The sequence below is a fragment of the Mya arenaria genome, chromosome 4 (assembly GCF_026914265.1).
Source record: "Mya arenaria isolate MELC-2E11 chromosome 4, ASM2691426v1".
NCBI classification, from domain to species: Eukaryota; Metazoa; Mollusca; class Bivalvia; order Myida; family Myidae; genus Mya; species Mya arenaria.
In genome coordinates, this window is record NC_069125.1 from 10,933,625 (window position 1) to 10,952,990 (window position 19,366).

Genomic DNA, 19,366 nt, shown 5'->3' on the forward strand with positions numbered 1-19,366 from the left:
ACCTTTTTTGGCGGACACGTGTTGACTGACTCCGATTGTTTTGGCTGTGACTTAATATTCTTCAAATATTTAATGTTTTCAAATCATTTGGAAGGAGGGAACGGCATATACAAGTCGCTTTTATTTTTAATAATGTTTTTCTTTATCTGTTCCCAGTTTTAGTAAAATGATGCTTTTATTATGAAACTCTATGATCACACAGTTTTAAACCTTTTATTTTATAAGGCAGACTGGGTGTGATTTTTTTGGTTTCTAACAATGACTGCATTGTATCTTTGAAAAGTATTTGCATTAGGTGCTCTGAATTGTTTCCCTCCGTCTGCAGATAGAGTTGGGATCTCTAATAATTGAAGTACTTGGGGTTTACCTTTTCGTTTTTTTATTATTATTTGTTGTATTTACAAGTTTCTTCAAGTTAATGCATACTTTGATAAGATTCACCTGTTGCGTTTTATCTTTATTAAGAAGTGTTGGGATAAGAGTGAGGTTTGTGCACATAAACTGGTTTAAACCCTCAGTAAATTTACATTTTACTGACCGTTCCAAGGCGCAAGGCGGTACCTAACAATTCTTGATAAACATACCAATTATTATATATATATATATATATAGTATTTATGCACTGTGCTGTTTGTAGAGTTTTGTGCTGTTTTATGTTTCATGTTTGTAAATTTGTGTTCGATGTCTTTGGCGTTTTCCCATTGCCACTTAATCGGGTTTATGTTTAAACTTTTTGCTACTGAGCATGTTTCTGTAGCTTTTTGAATATATATTAGACAATAAATGACAGCTATGACGTCATTTTCTGTGAAAAATTCCTCAGTCTATAGTATATTTCTAAAGTTTTCTATTTATATTGATGCACCCAATGGGAGTGATTGCTTACCATATACTGTACAGTGCATTGATAATTAAATAATGATATAAAAGTATACTGTATATTTGATAAAAAACAACAACAGCTACAGTATGGTATGACCGAAGGACTCAAACAAAAACAACATACCCAAGTATGATATGTTGTGTTCTTTATAATTTATATATTCCATTACATATACAGTTCTGATATTGAAATGTCACTATTATGTTCAATTGTATACAACCATTTCATAATTGTGATAATTAATATAAGTAATCATTTTAGGTTTTTCATCAGCAAAGCCAGAAGAGTCAGTGTGATGTTAGATCATATTACTGGCACCTAATTAATGACACCAATAGCAGTGAGGTAATAATAAGTTGTTTTTTTTCCTTCTGTAAGGCCACTACTTTTATATTAATTGGTTTACAAAACCGGCGGGTCTAATTTTCCGAAAAGTACAAAAAAAAATAAAAAATGAATTTCACTATTTTTTCAAAAATATTTTCCCGTATTGATTTTGGTGCGAAACGAAAGAAAAACGCACAGATAGGAGTACGAATGCAGTAGATCTCGACTGTTTTGTTGGTCCGTGGCCGTATTTGCCAATTTATAGTGATAGCATGTGAGCCAGTCAACTGTTATGGCAGCGCCGATGGCAATGGCGGAATTGACGATAGCAGTCATTCTTTGTATGAAATAGTTAATTAAAATATGCAGGAGTTGTTAAAATAACAATAGCAATTAACATTGGCAAATTTAACAGCCGACACAAACAATAACTGTCACGTGATTGTTGTTATTCCCCGCCAATTTAGGTCATGAAAATATTGTTGTTTATAGATAAAAAATAAAATTGTCAGCGGCTGCCACCGAATAAGTAGACACAAATATCTGTAAATTATGTGTGAGAAAAACATTTTATAACATTTTATGGTTAAATATCAAATAACAGTGCACTAAGTGTGAGTGGTGAAATCGAAAGTAAAATTTCTAAGTTGACACCGGTGACCTAGTTTCACAAGTTCGATCGATGGTGTTTATGGATTTGAAATCACAAAATGGTTTGGAGATACTTGTTATTGAGTCAATGTAAAGCTTGTGTTTATTCTAGATTACATGTTTATTCATGTTTGGGTTAATAGTAGAGTAAAAACAATGAAAGAGTTGAACACATGTCTCAATGACATTTTAATACTAATGCCATGAGTTGTGTGCAAAACATTTAGATAAAATAACACGGAAAACTATTTTGAATAAGTCCATTTCAATTTGTAATGAACTTGATATTTCACTATAAATGAGATTTGTTGTTGTAACCAAAGAATACTCTTTAAAATGAAAAATAAACAAGCATGAAGTATAGATGCCCTGTGAACTCGTGTATACACAAAATGGCGGAGTTGGAAGAAGATGAAAATATCCGAAACATAATTATGGATTTCTCTGTTACTATCATTGGTACATAAAGTTAAGTCACATGCTAGATTTATTATTTTGTTATGTGATTTTTATGTACTGATGTGGTAATTTGCTGCAAGATTTGAATTTGAAATGGATTTGGTGAACATCCCATGGTAAATATCCCGGTCCGAAAATATCCGAACTTAGCATGGATCGAGTTACACACAACTAGGACCCACCATGGTAAAGGTTATTAAAACTCAAATCTAGGTTTAGTTTGGTTTTTAGTTTTTCAGGAATTGCTTTCACAAAGTTAAAGCCCAAATGTCTTCATAAAATGTTACTTCCTTATTTACAAAATTGGTAATTATTTCACTTTATTGGCATTTTCCAATATTGAAATAACTGAAACAATGTTTAAAAAATAGTATGTATTGTTTTAATACAGTGCATTTTTTTGTATTTTAATGCGTAAAATTGCCTTCTCTTTTTTCAATTTAATATTGTTCAGTTTAGTGTTCTGCATTCACTTTTGCTTTATCATACCCTTGAAGCTTAACAAATGTCTTGCTGAGTGATATTCAATGTATCTTTGATAAAAAGTGTAGTTTATACATGTAAACATGTTTTATAGTCAATTTCATTGATGTTTTATATGCACAGTATGTAAGATTTAAACTGTGTGTTTAATTAGAACTTTGAAACTTTGAGTGTATTAAAACATGCATTAATAGCAGTTTAAAAAATAAAAATGTCATGTAAATAATATAAATTTTCAATGTTTCATGTTGTTCTCTGATTTTTACCCTTTAAGAGTATGTTTTTTTGTTGTTGTTTTTTTGTTTTTTTTCGACCGCCCGGTGGACATTTTTCCCAAAAATTCTTGTAAACCAAAAAATAAAAAAGCAGTGGCCTAAATTATAAAACAAAGCAGCATACTGTCATTTGAGTCTAAGCAAAATATTTATAATTGGTTTGTTAATTGTAAAAGTCATCTTCGCTTAGCGACGCTCTTGTTAACTAACCTTTTGAATTTATAGAAACATTGGCCCTTCATTGGAACACCGTCATCCCCCCCCCCCCATACTGCCTAAAACATATTCAAGTGGCTTTTATGATAACCGCGCACACTAGTCATTAATCAGCCATTTAAGATATGACACAATGCTGAGTTTCAAATACAACAGTTCAGTTTAAAATATAACAATGGGCCTCAGCTAAATTAAACAAATACATAGAATACTGAAACAATGGTACATATTAGTTTAAAGATATACATTATTGATCACTTTAATGAGTATCAATTTTTTGAATCTCAGTGCATCATTTCTATGACAAGTTGAAACTAACTATAAATTCCTTAGCTGTCAGCATGAGAAAAACGGACGATGCCATTAAAACTGTTTCTGTATTTTGTTTAAGCAAGTACTATTTCTTGTCAGTTTATTTTTGTTTTTATATTGTGCCATTATTACTTGCATATCATTGCAATAATGTTCGCATTTTTCTGCGGTATTCGTTGACCGTTTTGTATGAAGTAACGCGTTTGCACCCCTGAAATCAGAATAAGCCTACCCCTTGAAGTGTTGCATGTGTTTTATTGGTCAGCTTCGGAAGTGGCTTATAAATACGTTTTTCTATTTTGTTAAATATTTACCATGTAACTTGTTGGACCTTTTACAAAGTTTACAAAGAATTTTATAAAAATGAAATGTGGAAGTTCATTGTTTTTTAAAATACCTCCAATCTGACAGCTGTGCGGGAAAATGACGTCATTCTATTGCATTATGGGACATTTTGGTAAAATTTACCTGGGTAAACTTTCACACTAACCTGGTAAATTTACTGCCTTGGTTATTTCTTTTATACAACGCATTTTACCGACATGGTAATTTTACCACGGAATTTACTGGTGGTTTTATAAACCCAGGTAATTATTTACCATTGTTTATACAATTGGCTGCTAAATATTTAAGTTTTTTTGGAAAAGGCGTGTCACTCATGGGGCTTTGGGTCATGTTATCAAAGGACGACACAAACTCAACACTTTGTGTTACAAATAAAGATGCTGACGTCATGTCAAATATTGGGGTATATTGTGTTGTTTTTACTGAAAATAGTAATTAATTAATTATATTGATTATTTCAATTGCCAATATGTATTCATTTTCATATCCAGTTTATATCATAATTGAAATATTTGTTCATTTGCGTTTGTGTCTTCACCATATCGATTGTTATGCAATGTGTAAATGGCCAAAGGCAAGATGCCGATTTGCCAATAAAAACTTGTAGACAAATAATTAATATAATTTATTTTGATTGTTATACCAATCCTTAAATGTGTGTTGCTGTTGTACTATATATGGAGATATAAAGAATACCGTTGGACAATATGAACAACAAAACGTGCCAGGTAAACTGAATTAAGTGGTCAACATAATATTTTGTCAAATGAGAAGGCGTCATTCAGTAATTAGCAGTCAGCCGTTATTGACTAAATAGCGGTAAATATAAACAGTTTTAGTGCATAGTTTACAAAATATCACGTAGACCACTAAATCGTTTTGTAACTATAACCATTATTTAAAGAATACCTGTTACTTAACATTAAACCTTTTACAACGGTTTCAATGTCATGTGCACTGGGGGCAGAAACAAACTATTGTTATTTTCGTAGCTTTTTATAGTATATACATATGTTTATATATTATATTAAATTGTTTTCTTCTGCACTTTGTGGTCATGTGGGATCACAAGACATTGACAGGTTATTTTAACATTCTTTAGTATCATATGAATAACTTAGTCGGATAATGAAAGAATTACAAGAGACATCGTTAACTTTCGTTTTCATTATGATGACATTAAGTAGTTTAGTTGGAAAATTATAAGTCACTTGATCTTGAAATCTTGAAAAATCCACGACGTTATGTCTTGCTATACATTGTATATAGAAACATTACAAGAAGATTTTGATTCATTGATTGAGTCATGGTATACTGGTACTTCATAGATAGAGATGTAAGAAAGTGTATTAATTAACTGTTAAACCAAGTAAAAAATATTTAATGTAGTTTTTAACTCATCGCGTTGTCGCAAATGGTTAAACTAAAATATTCTTCTTTTAAGTTTTCCGTTATGTAATGATACGAAGAATAATTTTGATTTAAGATTTAAATATTCATGCATTTTTTTTATACTATATACTACTTCTACGTTAGTCTCGACACAGTTTTCTGCGGAAGTTACGCCAGCCCCATGTATTGTCAGGGAGCGAATATTTGAATCTGTGCTAGTGCTTCATACTTTTTAAAATTCATATTCACACATTTTACAGATCTCGTCGAACTTCCCTCGGAAGTGAATTTGAAGCAAACAGCCATGTATACACATTTCTAAGGGTAAAATTTACCTACTACTTCACTAAAAATCATTTTTACATTTTCATACTTTCAAAATAGTCAAAACCAGCGAATATCAGCCTTACCTTCGCTTAAATTACATAAGCGTCCAGTGTTGTCAGCTCCTTTTTTTAATTATTGTTCACTATTTCACATTTTTAGAATAGCGAATCTCAGCCTCCAGTCCCGCGGAAGTTACGTCAGAGTCCTGTCATGTGTTGTCAGAGAATGAGTAACCTGACGTTGCGTCGGGTAGCATACACTTTGTTAATTCGTTTTTATTTTTTTACGTTTTCAGCATAGTAAATTTCAGCCTGACTTCCGCCGGAAATTTCGTCAGCGTCCCGCCATGTTGTGTCAGGGTATGAGTTATCTGCCGTTGTGTCTGGTACTTCTATCGGCTGCTACATTCATTACAACCTACATCATAGCCGTCTATAACGGCGACGTCTCGCCAAACTTTCAATATATAAGGTAAGAACCTTTATACCAAACATTTAAACCATAGTGTTAACGAATATATTTAAATGTTAGTCAGTTCGTTCCTTAGATAAAACGTGTATGCTGCTGTACCGTTACATAACGCTTTTCAATGAACAACTCAAGAATTGATCACACACCAATCAGACGAACATAGCAGTCAGACGGACACACAAATCAGACGGCCACAGCAGTCAGGCGGACGCAGCACTCAGACGGACACACCAATCAGACAAACGCAGCAGTCAGGCGGACACACCCATCAGACAAACACAGCAGTCAGGCGGACGCAGCAGTCAGGCGGACATAGCAGTCAAACGAACACAGCAGTCAGGCGGACACAGCAGTCAGGCAGACGTAGCAGTCAGGCGTACGCAACAGTCAGGCGGACACAACACTCATGCGGACACAGTAATCAGGTGGACACAGTAGTCAGGTGGGCTCAGTAGTCAGGCTGATACAGTCGTCAGGCTGATACAGTCGTCAGGCGGACACAGCAGTCAGGCGGACGCAGCAGTCAGACGGACACACCAATCAGACAAACGCAGCAGTCAGGCGGACACACCCATCAGGAAACACAGCAGTCAGGCGGACGCAGCAGTCAGGCGGACACAGCAGTCAAACGGACACAGCAGTCAGGCGTACGCAACAGTCAGGCGTACTTAGCAGTCAGGCGGACACAACACTCATGCGGACACAGTAATCAGGTGGACAAAGTAGTCAGGTGGACTCAGTAGTCAGGCTGATACAGTCGTCAGGCGGACACAACAGTCAGGCGAACGCAGCAGTCAGACGGGAACACCAATCAGACGAATACAGCAGTCGGACGCAAAGCAGTCGGACAAACATTTCAGTCAGACGGACACAGCAGTCGGACGGACGCAACAGACAGACATACACACCAGTCAACCGCCAATTAGGCGTGTATTGTTAATGATGATTCTCTGCAAGCAAATGTAAACTATGTTTTTATCTTCTGTTGATGTTTTCAGTGAAACCGGGACCAAGCCGCCAGAAAGTTGTATATTCTCCCAGTTTCTGAATATTTGCGCAGCTCTTTGTAAGCATTTTATTTAACTTTTTATAAATTATAAGGTAGAGGAATTTTAGAGTAATATTAAGTAGTATTGCTGTTACAATGCTGTTGAATAATTTAATTTTAGGTCGTCTGTTTTTCCACAGAGAAGGTATTGTCAACGCCTTGGTGTCGTTGTCAGCATTGGCGTTGTTGTGCAAATATTTAAACCTTGGCCTTAACTCAAATATTTTCAATATATTTGAATAAAACTTAAAAGACTTGTTGCCAACAACGATATACACATGTATAAATTGAATAATTGATAAGTTATCACCTTTTTACGACTTAAAATCAGACGTACCTTGGAGTTCTCTTGGGGGGGGGGGGGTCTCTTGTTTTAACAGTTTCTTAAAACCTTTCATGGTTGATAATTAAGGACGTGATTGTCTAACTTTACACGATCAGAGGTACTATCACAGTTCTTAAGCATTGAACTATGAATCTCGTCGGCGGCGTCATCGTTGTCGTTGTTATCAAGTCTCATTACTCGGACGTTTTAATATATACAAGCGGAAAAATAAACTATGCTTAATTAGAAATCTGAACAAAATAATGTCAATCTATTCAATGGCCTCAATTAAGAATGTGACAAACTAAATCCAGCGTTATAGAGAGCTTTATCATGTGATTTAGAACCTGTATATCTTTGCATGCACATTTTTTTCTTATTTCCGCTATTACCTATGTTTAGTTCTACTATTATTAAGAGGGCTGTGTCACCTGCCGGCACTGTACAAATACGTGAAATTACCTAATAGAAAATAGTGTAAATTTTGTAAATGAACCCCCTCGGCTGCAGGTCTGTGTACGGTATACGTGCGTTACAAGCTGGTGGAAGCTATCAGCGGCCATGAGTATCAGTACTTGCACCGCCTGAACCAGATGGGCCTCGGGATGGGCGTCCTAACAGCGCTTGGGCTCAGTCTGGTCGCCAACTTTCAGGTGAGGCAAATTAAATAATTGTGATCTTCCTTACAACTATTTGCTAAAGTGGTTAACTTACTGGGCCTGTGTAAAAAATAACGGTACACCTCAATTTTAGCTTCAACGTCGGTGTGGGATAGTTGGGGTCTGTGACCCATTTTAATAAAGACGGAAAGACTAAATATTTCCAGACGTAACCACGTCATGGGCGTAACTACCTTCTATAAAAACATATCCCAAGGACATTTACCGCATAGATTCTGCGGTGTACCTGAGCACTCTTTAAGCAGCGTAAGGCTTACGAGGAAGATATTATTGAAATGGAGCACTTGGGTACCCGGACTAAAACCTTCTCATCGACATAGATGATATTTATTTAACGCACATTTGCACATACCTGAAATAGATCTGACAAGTAGCGAGTTTGCTTACACTCAATGTGTCTATCGGACAACCAGACTAAGCAAATATCTACCGCGCTAATTGTTTAACAAGCGAATTCAATTTTGCCATTGAGATGTTTACTAGAAAAGTTTAACACGCTTTGTGTATTTAAGTGTTTTAAAAAACGTTTGTGGTACTGTGGCGACCTTTACTTAGAAAGTAAGGTGTTTGAACGAAATCCTGGAATATTTTATTGACCAGCCAGTCTCGTGAGACTTTTGTAATTAGGTATAAAGAGGTCAACTTAAGTGGATTAGTTTTCGTACCCTACTTTACTTTTCTTAATCTGGTTTGGTTAAACAGACCTTGTTTGTTTTGGACCTGGACCCGGACAACAAAAGTATCGGAGATTTTTCCACCCTTTGAGGAGATGGCTTAGACGCTTAGAATTGTTGTTAAACGGAAATTTGCATCAGAATCGGTAGGAAGTACCCGGAATGAATATAAATGAAAACAAGTTCAAAAACTTTGGAAAGAATTTCAAAAACTTTGGACACAATTTCAAAAGGGGTCTTAGCCTCTCTACTCTGCTAAGGGCATGACTCCCTCATACTCAAGCAGACCCCGGTTTTTTTTTTCAGGGTGGCAATTATCAGTTGTAAGAAACCTGTGGGGATCGAGTTTGACGCTAATGCCTTATGGGCCATTTTAATAAAGATCTATAGTCGTAAATTCATAATATGATATAGAGGATATTTGATATTTCAGTCTAAGATCGTATTTTAAATCACGAGTGTCATAACTGAAATAAACCAACGAAAATAAGCTTATTTTTATCACAGGACATATTCGATATTGGAACAGTCAGATATCCTGGACGGTTTCGTTGTGTTGGCCTTACAGGTTTTTTGTGACTGCATCGGGTGGTTTCTTTATTAATCATCTATTAAGAAAATGTCATGACACTGGAGAAAGGCATTAATGTTCTTATTCATTGTTACTCCAAAGATCCGGTTCATAATAGTGTAATTGTTTTATTGAGACCAAATCATATACTAGTTTACTTTTCAATACCTTGAACCGTTTTAACTGCTTCCGTTCGATTATTTAACTCGGTTATTGTCATGACCTTGATGAGATTGCCATCGTTAGCTCTTATTTGCTAATTGTTTTTAGCTCGATTGTGTCGAACGCTGATCAGTACCGTGTGCTTTTACAGAAGCCATGAGCAAGTACCCCTGGTGGGGATCGAACACACAACCTCGTGGTTGAGAGGCAGACACCTTAACCACTAGACCATTCTTACCTTTCTTAGGGTATTCTTGGCTATTATTGAAACAATTTCAAGATATTCATGTCGAACTGTACACATGTTTCCTGTGACATGATTCACATGTGTAGCGACTAGCATAACTCAGGCTTTAATTATAGTCATGCTGTGTCCTTTGTTCGACTGAAAAGCATTCAAGTATTGGCGTCCATTTAGTTTAAAATTATATGTTTTAAAACAATTGTGAAACAATTTATTACAACATTATAATAATCACTCTCGTTGGCATGATTTTACGCAAGTGTGTACCTAACAATCCTTGATAAACATACCTAGTTTTTTTATTTATAGTATGTATGTACTGTGCTGCTTGTGGAGTTTTGTGCTGTTCTTCCACGCTTCTTGTTTGTGATTTTATGTTATATGTCTTTGGCGTTTACCCAGTGCCATTCAACCGGGTTAATGTTTAAACCTTTTGCTACTGTGCTTGTTTTTGTAGCTTTTCGCATAAATATTATGTGGGGGAAAACGGCGTCCCCGGAAAAAAACTACATGTCCGGCATGGTGACCACAAACCAAACCCACATGCACCAAGGCCGGGAATCGAACCCGGGCCTCCTAGGTTAGAAGCGATTGCGCTTAACACTTCGCTTACTGGACTGCCGTTAAATAACACGACAATGAATGTTTTCAAAAGAGTTTCCACATTTCTTAGTAACAACATTATTTAAATAAAAAATATAAATCTCGTAGACATTTTTTAATTAATTAATTAGTTTTCTGTGTTCCAGGTGACGGAAGTTGGAGCGGTGCACTTGACGGGTACGGTCCTGGTGTTCGGGGTAGGGGTGGTGTATGCGGCCCTCCAGACGGGCCTCTCATACAAAATGCACCCAGACTATAGCGGCATCTATGTGGCCCGGGTGCGCCTCGCTCTAACCATTGCCTTTGTCATCCTCATTGCAACCAGTATCCTTTTTAAAGCCCACAGTTCACCTGGCACTTTCAGAATATTCGGAGCCTTCAGGCTATATTGCATTTTGACCTACAATTTATTTGTATGAAATAATTGGTTATTTTGTTGGGGTTTATGTTTTAAAAAATAACTTGAGATTTAGTTGTTCTCATAAAATAGTAATGTTAAATTATAAACCTTATGAAAATAAAGCTCATTATAAGTTTCCACAATTAAATAACCAGTTTGGTTGACGTTACAGGACCGAAAAAAACTTCGACCAGAATTTATTTTAGCCGGTGGTCATTAAAAAAATGAGCGCGAAAAAACATCCACAAACAAAAACCTTCTTACTCACACCTTCAAATGTGGGTTTGGTTTTGCCTAACAAACAATTGATGAATTATATATGATCTTATTTTTCAAGTTAAAATTGAGCGCGCCTCCCCCCTTCCCCTCCGCCCGAAAAAAAACAAAAAAAAACTTCCATTCCTGTCCACACCTACACATGTCAGTTTGGTTATTCATAACAAACAATTTATAAATTATGGCCCTATTTTTAAGTTAAAACAACGGATTAAAGACTATTGACGATTTAGTTTATAAAATATATTGTCACCGTTATATTCGATTGATCCTATTCAATTGTTAAGGTATGACGAAGCACCTTATAGTTTTTACTTGGATTCGAAGCTTCTTGTTTTTAATGAATATGTAATTTCAATAGACTAGTTGTTTAACAAAAGGCTCTATATTCTTTCATGCAGAAGTTGAATGTGTCTGCTGGGAATACTTGAAATACTTTTAAATTAATAATTATTATACATAAGTGATTCGATATGTTTTCATGAATATTTATTTTTGTAAAATGCCGAATGCCAGGAGCACTGATAAAGGCTGTTTTGATGACAGTAAGTCATTTTGGAATGGCATTAGGAAGGACTTCCATCGTGACCTTATACAATGTAAAGATTGTTGTGTCCCTTAACCCTGGCACAGCAGCAACAAGCGCCGTGATATCACGACAGTCCCCTCCCAAGGATAAACTTCACTGGAAACCGGATGAACCCGTACGTCTAACAAACTATTAAGAATTAATGCAATCTGAATAAAACTAGAATTCGGCGGTTGGTCAGAAGCGTCCATAATTTTTGAACCCGATTCGATACCAATTTTAATGTGAAAGAAGTGGTCACATCGACCTTGACATTTGACCTAATAAGCTCAAAGTTAATAAAGGTCCTATATTGTACTTATCAATTATTATTCTTACTTAATTTGAGGGCCGTATGAGTAAGCGTTGTGTATATATTGAGCGAATTTTTTATCATGTAAAAGTCACAACGATCTTGACCCTTGACCTTACTGATCTTAAAATCATTAAACATTTAATTTATCTACTGGGCAGGATCAATATTACTAATTAGTTTCAGAATCGTCATTTGTCTTAAATATATTATTAAAGCGGATTGAGGGATCTACAAAAAGTAAATCAACATATTTTGATCGGAAACATTTTTTGTTATAAAGGTCAACACGAACTTGACCTCAGACATACTGACCTCAAACTTTATAGCCGTCATCTACTTACCGAGTACAATATGCACGCATTTTTTTATACTAATCCAGGGTTGGTATTATCAATTTCAATGTTGTTTAATTTCATTTCAGGGGTACGTGCCGCACATAATTAGCGCGGTAGGCGAGTGGATCATGGCGATATTGTTTCAGACGTACTTCCTCACGTATGTACGAGACTTCATGAAACTGAGGATTGAGGTCAAGCCGCGGTTGTTTGTACAACATCTGGACCAACCGGCGCTATTCTCCGACCAGAACAAAAGTCTTCTAGCATAGTATTGACAACGGGGAAAAAACGCGACTCTAAAAACGCAATAGACTTAGTTCAAATATTTTTAATAAAAATGAAACATGTTCAGCCCGGTAATGTTTGTTTGTTACTTTTTTATGAGTTGTCATGAAACTTAATTCATGTGGAATTTGCTGCGTTGAATTATTTAATTTTTTAACCAAAAGTTAAAGTACATATTGCGCCTTTTATGTGTCTCTCAGTGTAATAATATACAGCTATATGGTATACTTGCAATGGCCATACTGGATGAAATTCCCTTAATTGTTATAACGTATAACATTCCGCAAACTTAATATTTAACAAATCTTTTTGATGCCACGGTATAATGATGATATTTTTTTATATAGTTGTACTTTTAAACCTGGTATACTATTGTGTTTATTGACCAATAGTCTATTTGTCACATATTTAGAATGTAGCTTATATCAGAAAATTGTAAATAAGTGATATTTGTTAGTATGATGGAATATTACTGCATGTGCATATGTGTATATATTGTATCATATACAATTTAGAAATGGAGGAGTAAAAGATATAAAAAAATCTCGTCAATAACCTTAGTTTTTGTATTAATATGACAACGATCCCTGCTAAACACAGTTTAGCTAGTATAAGTACTTTCGAGTGTTTAACATTAAAAAACACTTTTTTTCCGCTAGTCTGGTGTTGGCAAGACAAACCTGTTGGGTGTGTAAGCTTAAATCTACTCGCATTCGGGCAAGACCCATTCGTCGAGAACTCTGATAAGATTGTTAGTCATTTTAGGCTTATGGAGCGTAGCGCACAGATATAATGTAAACCTGGTTCGAGCCACCCTTATTATTAAACGTGCACCAGTGTGTAGCACTGTCACGCGAGACCCCCATTTAACGTCCCTCCCGAAAGACGATTAGTATTTAGTGGAATCGAACCTACGCCCCCCCCCCTTGGATCGTAAGTCAAGTGTGTTACCATGGATCCGCCACGAACCTGTTCATATCTTTTCTGTCTGTTATATTCACGAATATTGCTTTGAGGTCGCAAATAGTGTTGATATAAAAAAATCTAACAATGATCTTTTGTTTTAATCAATCAATACAAACTAGTCTTCATCAACACACATTACACTGTACATAGCAGTTGGATATAAAAAACAAACATGTTTACACAAAGTTGAACACTTCAAATACATGAATAAGTTATAAAAAAGACACTACAAGTTCACTCCCTATCTAACATTTACTTAAAAGGCGGCGGAGGTGGCAGATTAACACCTGTCAAACGCATCCTAGCGTCCATTGAAACTGCATTGTTTTGTATATTGTTTGATGTTTGGTCCATTGATACAAATTCTACTACATCAAGAGCTTGAGCGCTGCCCGCTGTCGGTTCGATAGGTGTTGTTGAAATGCTGTTGGATGTTGCTGATGTTGCTTGGTTTTGTGCAACTGATGCGGCTGAAGGACTTTTTAGTTTGGGTGCGGGCTCTGGTGGAACAGCCTGTGAAAAGCTGCTTGCAAAGTTAACATCTTTGTTACTAGTGAATGCTACCTGATTATCAACTGGGATGTCCAAAATTGGTCCAAAGTTTGTAAAATCCACAGAACCACTTGCAGAACTTGGGTCAAATATGGCCCAGTTTTCATTATTTTTGAAAGGTGTCATATCATATTGCACAACGGTTTCAGATGGCATTCTGTCACTCGAAGAAGCCGACCCCATAGCACCAGTTTTCAAACCATTACCAACAGACGGCGTATTTGTAGATTTACTTGGCACACTTGCAGCATCTAAAGTCTTTGGAGTGGTTTGAACAGATAGCTTTGTTTGATCAGATACTCCTGTATTTGCAGCTTCATTCGCAGTGTTTCTTGCAAAGGAGTCAAATGCACTAGGTTGTGCACTAGGCGACGGCTCGGTAGAAATAGGATCAAGGAAGAACTCTGTGGCACGAACATCTGCGTTAGGAATGGTCTTAGCAACAGGCGAGATAGTTGTTGACATAGAATCAAAACCAAACCCTGAAACAGTGTCTCGTACTCCACTGTTTATCATTGATGGCATAGTTGGTGGCAGTGTTCCTCTCGAATGTGGTAATGTTGAAACAGACTCAAAACCAAATCCTCCAATGTTTTCTTGTAGTCTATCATTAACAACTGATCGCATAGTTGGTGGCTGCGTCCCTGAATGTGGCGATAATTGAACAGAATCAAAACCAAATCCTACACCGGTTTCTTGTAGTCCATCGTTAACAACTAATTGCATGGATGGTTGCTGTGCGGGTCTTGAAGGCGGTATGGTTGGATCTGGCACACGGGTATCTGTCAGTCTTGTGGCAGGCTGAGTTGTTGGTACAAATGGCAGATCAAAGGGTGGGGGAGGAGGAAGAGGAACATCAACGCTCCTGCTGGCTGGAGTATGGGAAGGTCTTGGAAGTCTGTTATTTCTATGGACAGGAAGTTCCATCTCCCTGACCTGTGACGGTCCTGTAAAAGGCATTCGATTTTGCGATATTGAAGACATTGGTAAACGTGTGTTTGTACGAACGATACTCGAAGCTGACGACTGTCCAGTTGGCTGACGTTTTGAGATTTGTTCTGATACCATGGTTAGAAGGGTTTTTTGGTCGTGGAATTTCGTGTTTGGTGAAGAAACACCACTCGCTGCATCTAACATTCCTTCGAGTAGACCGCTGTTTGCTAAAAGGGATTGCTGATCGTGGAATTTTGTCCTTGATAAAGAGGTGCTGTTCGTTGCATCTAACGTTCCTTCGAATAGACCGCTGTTTGCTAAAAGGGATTGCTGATCGTGGAATTTTGTCCGTGATAAAGTGGCGGTGTTCGCTGCATCGAACGGTCCTCCGAATACACCACTATCTGGTAACAAAGGAGCAATGTCTGGACTTATAGGAGACAGGTTGTTTAACACAGTGTTTATGTTTTGTTCTGACATAGTAGGAACTCTATTAAGTCTATTTAATGGTCGCCCTGTCGGGAATAATTCCACTTGGAAAGCTTCACCGGCGTTAGCAGATACGGTTGGTACAGGGGACGCTCCTCTTGTAAACAAATCTCCTGAAACTGTATCGGCGAACGTGTTGCTTGACAAAGAATTCGTTAATGAGGCACGCGGCATTGGAGCACTTTGAACAGATTTTGTCATGGTTTCACTAGGGAATGAATTGGTGAACGTGTTACTTGACAAAGAATTCATCAATGAACCACGCGGCATTGAAGCACTTTGAACAGAATTTGTCAGTGTTCCACTGGAGAATGAATTGGTGGGCGTGTTACTTGGCAAAGAATTTGTTTGTGAACCACGCGGCACTGGAGCACTTTGAATGGAATTTACAAGTGTTTCACTGGGAAATGAATTTACTAATGGACGTTGAGCTTCGCTAATTGACTGGCGAGTGAGGGCATTTAATGCTGCTTGGACTGATATTTCCCTAACTCTGTTAACGTCAAAAAGATTGTTCTCTACAGCAACTGGACCCAAAGATTTTTGTGATGATGAACCGGCAGTGGAGTCTGGCACTGAGATGCTTCTACCATTCACTACCTCATTGGAAGCTGAAATATTTGAAAGCATGTTATGAAATAGCTAGTTAATAGGTATGCGATAAGTAAGGAGCGCGTGAACGTTTGCAACACTAAGTAAGTGAAATTGTTTTTTGCGTGTTTTTTTGTTTATTAAAACTACTATAACGAAAGCTGCAAAGTTTGAAACTTTTGGAATTTGAACTTTGCAAATTGTCTAAACATTGGTTCGTATTTAATTCATTATTTTAGTAGCATATATGTTTTTAAGGTACTATCTGTGTTAATTCTACTAGGAAATATATATGGAATAACATGTATTACTTAGTTTAGTATCATTAAAAACATAGTTTTAAGAATTAATTGTGGTCTAAAACTACTTGCCTATGTACATGCACCAGTGACTTTACATAACAATACAAATGACCTAATCATAACATTGTTATAACCATGCGAGGTTGTCTAGGAAATAAAACAAAAACAAATCACCAGGAAGATGCTACTAAACAGCACAACAACTATTGCTACGATAGTCAACACACACATCACACCATCTACACTCAAATACTTACTCTCTGCAGATCTTCAAACATGAACTATATTCCTCCAGAAAAGGTGTTTTGTTCGTTATTTACACGATTATTCGTTATTGAAACACTAGAGCGCGATGTTGAGTTTACGTTTAAGGCAAATGTCTTCTCACTAAGTTCGTTAAATGCTGTTTCAGTTCTTTGAAATTTGGTGTCTTTATTAATATTATTATTGATGTCATTTTGCACTCCCAGTTGATCCAGTGTCGCAAATATCGGTGGAGGATGATCGATGGTTAAGGTTGCTGCTATTTCCTGATGCCTTGGGAGGAATTCAGCTACCTTTATAGTTTCATCTCTAGTCAGCTCTGTATTGATATCATAGACCACTGGACTTTGTGTTGTTGTTGATTCTTGGCTGTAGATGGCATTCTCAAAAAGGGAATTCGCTGTAGTCGTTTCATAAAAGTAGTCATACATATCTGTAGCATTGGTGTTGGTAGAGTTTGTTTGGAACTCGTAGTAGTCGTACATAACAGTATCGTTATGCGTGGAACTGACATTGTAAATATCAGTTGTACCATTTATATCTGGTTCTAGAATTGGAATGCTATTATTTGATGCAAAGTTTATGACTTCGTTCACGTTTGCGACTGACTGCGTATGACCTCCTGATGCATTGAAATAAGTTATTGATTCATGCGACGAGAAACTCGCGTTGTTAGTGCTAGATGCAATGTTGACATCTGAAGAATTAACGACTGTTTTTTCTGGGTTTTGAAAAGGCATTTCACTCATAGGGCTTGGGATCATGTTGTCAAAAGACGACACAAACTCAACATTTTGGGTTACAAATAAAGGTGCCGACGTCATGTCAAATACTGGGGTAAATTGAGTTGTTTCTACTGCAAACAGCAATGGGTTTTGGGATGTTGTAGTAAGATCTGTAAAGAATAAAATCTTTGTCAAGCGTTGTGCTTAAAACCAAAAGCGTTCGCCGTTGCCATGCTTTCAAACTTTACGCAAGCACATTCGTTGTAAATGTAATAAAATTACCAACAGCATATTTAAAGATTTTATTTCCTTGTCATATCTATAAACTTAAAGGCATTTACACAATATTAACAAAACCATAACTTACTAGAAAATCAACAGTTTATCAAACAAATAGTACATTCACTCAAAACATATCCTTTCCGCTTTCTCTTCTGTTGTTATCTATGAAAAATACAGTCAAAACTCGCTATGTCGAAGTTGTTGTGAACACGTTAAATAATTCGAGATAACGAACATTCGATTTAACCGAAATTGAGATAACCAGAACATCGAAAAAAACACAGTTCAACACAGAGAGTTTCGACTGTATATCCATTGCAAGACCGAAACAAAATTTGTTTGTTTTCGATTTTACTGCCACCTAAATTGCGTAGGTAAGACATATTTAAGACAAAGCTACACTTCTGCAGCACCTTACAAGAAAACCAACTTAATCATTTTGTTTTTGTCGGAGTTAGCCAGAATAGTTGTTCATTTGTCGACCAATTCAATCATTTAAAAATGCAATCAAGCCAAAACAAATTACCGCCGGGCAACTAATTTATGTTTTATACAACAAGTTTTGGTTGTTGAAAGTTATATCGCCACATAGAACCACAACAAAACTATATAAAATATTAATAATAATTGATATGCCTTTTAAGAATAAGAATTCTTTTTTTCTTTATTATTATATAACTATCATTAAATTATTATTATTATTATTATAATAATTGTATTATTATTATTATTATTATTATTATTATTATTAAAAACAATTGGGGGAGGGGGGGGGGTGTCGCGGGCGAAAACATAGGGTCGGGTTAGTAGAAATCGAAAAACAAACATTTTATATTTGAGATTCAGACTAACACTTTGTCTGGTAAATTTGGTAAATAATTTAACTTTGTTCTTTTAAAAAAAATAACAAGAAAATATTATGGATAAGATTAATAGGTTTGAATTTTAAAATTCTATAAGTTTCAATTACATAGTATGTTTTTGTAAACCACACGCGATGTTTATCTCAAATCTCAAACCACGTAAGTTAAATGTATTTGAGTCTGCGCTATGCGCCGCAATAATACCGCATTTGGTCCATTATCGCGCTACGCGCCCGCCTCTGCCTCCGCCTCTGCCTCAGCTTCCGCCTCGGCTTCTGCTTCAGCCTCGGCTTCGGCCATTTCCAACATCTCAGCTGCCAAGTCTGGGTCCATTGTCGTGGAAATCGAAATAGCAGTGGTCAATTCTATTGCTGATATATTGAAGAGTTCTGTGACATTTTCAGCAACTGTTGTGAAGTCAAAAGCAGTGCTATTTTCTGCTATTGTTGTAAAGTTAACAACAGTGACATTTTCAGCAACTGCTGTAAAGTCAATGGTAGTGGCATTGTCACTAGCCATGCTGGTACTGTTGTAATCTACATATGTCGCATTGCTAGTAGCGTTAACATTGGGCGCTTCTGTGACTGTAGTGGAATTGCTTTCTGTAGCGTTGGCGCTGCTTGATGACGTGTAGAGCTGCATACGGTTCGCTTTAGTTTCACTGGCAGAAGCATTTGTAGATTGTGATAATGTTGTGTTTTGTTGTAAAGGACTTGACAAATGGTTATGGTCAGCACCGTGTACATTGTCATGCACATGAGGTAAATA

At 36.5% G+C, this 19,366-nt stretch overlaps 2 protein-coding genes across 2 annotated transcripts; one reads left to right on the plus strand and one right to left on the minus strand.

The window, feature by feature from the left end:
- The first annotated feature begins 6,016 nt into the window (after positions 1–6,016).
- On the plus strand, positions 6,017–12,615 carry LOC128230538 (DNA damage-regulated autophagy modulator protein 2-like). Its single transcript, XM_052942891.1, has 6 exons — positions 6,017–6,141; positions 7,140–7,207; positions 8,025–8,167; positions 10,595–10,772; positions 11,758–11,828; positions 12,430–12,615. The coding sequence occupies exons 1-6, from the start codon at positions 6,017–6,019 to the stop codon at positions 12,613–12,615; spliced, it is 771 nt and encodes a 256-aa protein (XP_052798851.1).
- Positions 12,616–13,849: 1,234 nt separating this feature from the next.
- Positions 13,850–17,552, minus strand: LOC128229994 (serine-rich adhesin for platelets-like). The gene is made up of 2 exons (XM_052941959.1): positions 16,853–17,552; positions 13,850–16,182 (listed from the first exon to the last, which is right to left on the minus strand). The coding sequence occupies exons 1-2, from the start codon at positions 17,550–17,552 to the stop codon at positions 13,850–13,852; spliced, it is 3,033 nt and encodes a 1,010-aa protein (XP_052797919.1).
- Positions 17,553–19,366: the final 1,814 nt, after the last annotated feature.

Bases quoted from the DNA above. Each gene is read 5' to 3' on its own strand.
- LOC128230538 (XM_052942891.1), top strand. From the start codon at position 6,017: ATGTTGTGTCAGGGTATGAGTTATCTGCCGTTGTGTCTGGTACTTCTA. The intron at 6,142-7,139 runs GTAAGAACCTTT...TGATGTTTTCAG, and splicing joins CCAAACTTTCAATATATAAG to TGAAACCGGGACCAAGCCGC. The intron at 10,773-11,757 runs GTATCCTTTTTA...ACCCTGGCACAG, and splicing joins TGTCATCCTCATTGCAACCA to CAGCAACAAGCGCCGTGATA.
- LOC128229994 (XM_052941959.1), bottom strand. From the start codon at position 17,552: ATGACGTCGGCACCTTTATTTGTAACCCAAAATGTTGAGTTTGTGTCG. The intron at 16,183-16,852 runs GTGAGAAGACAT...CAAATATTTCAG, and splicing joins AACAGCATTTAACGAACTTA to CTTCCAATGAGGTAGTGAAT.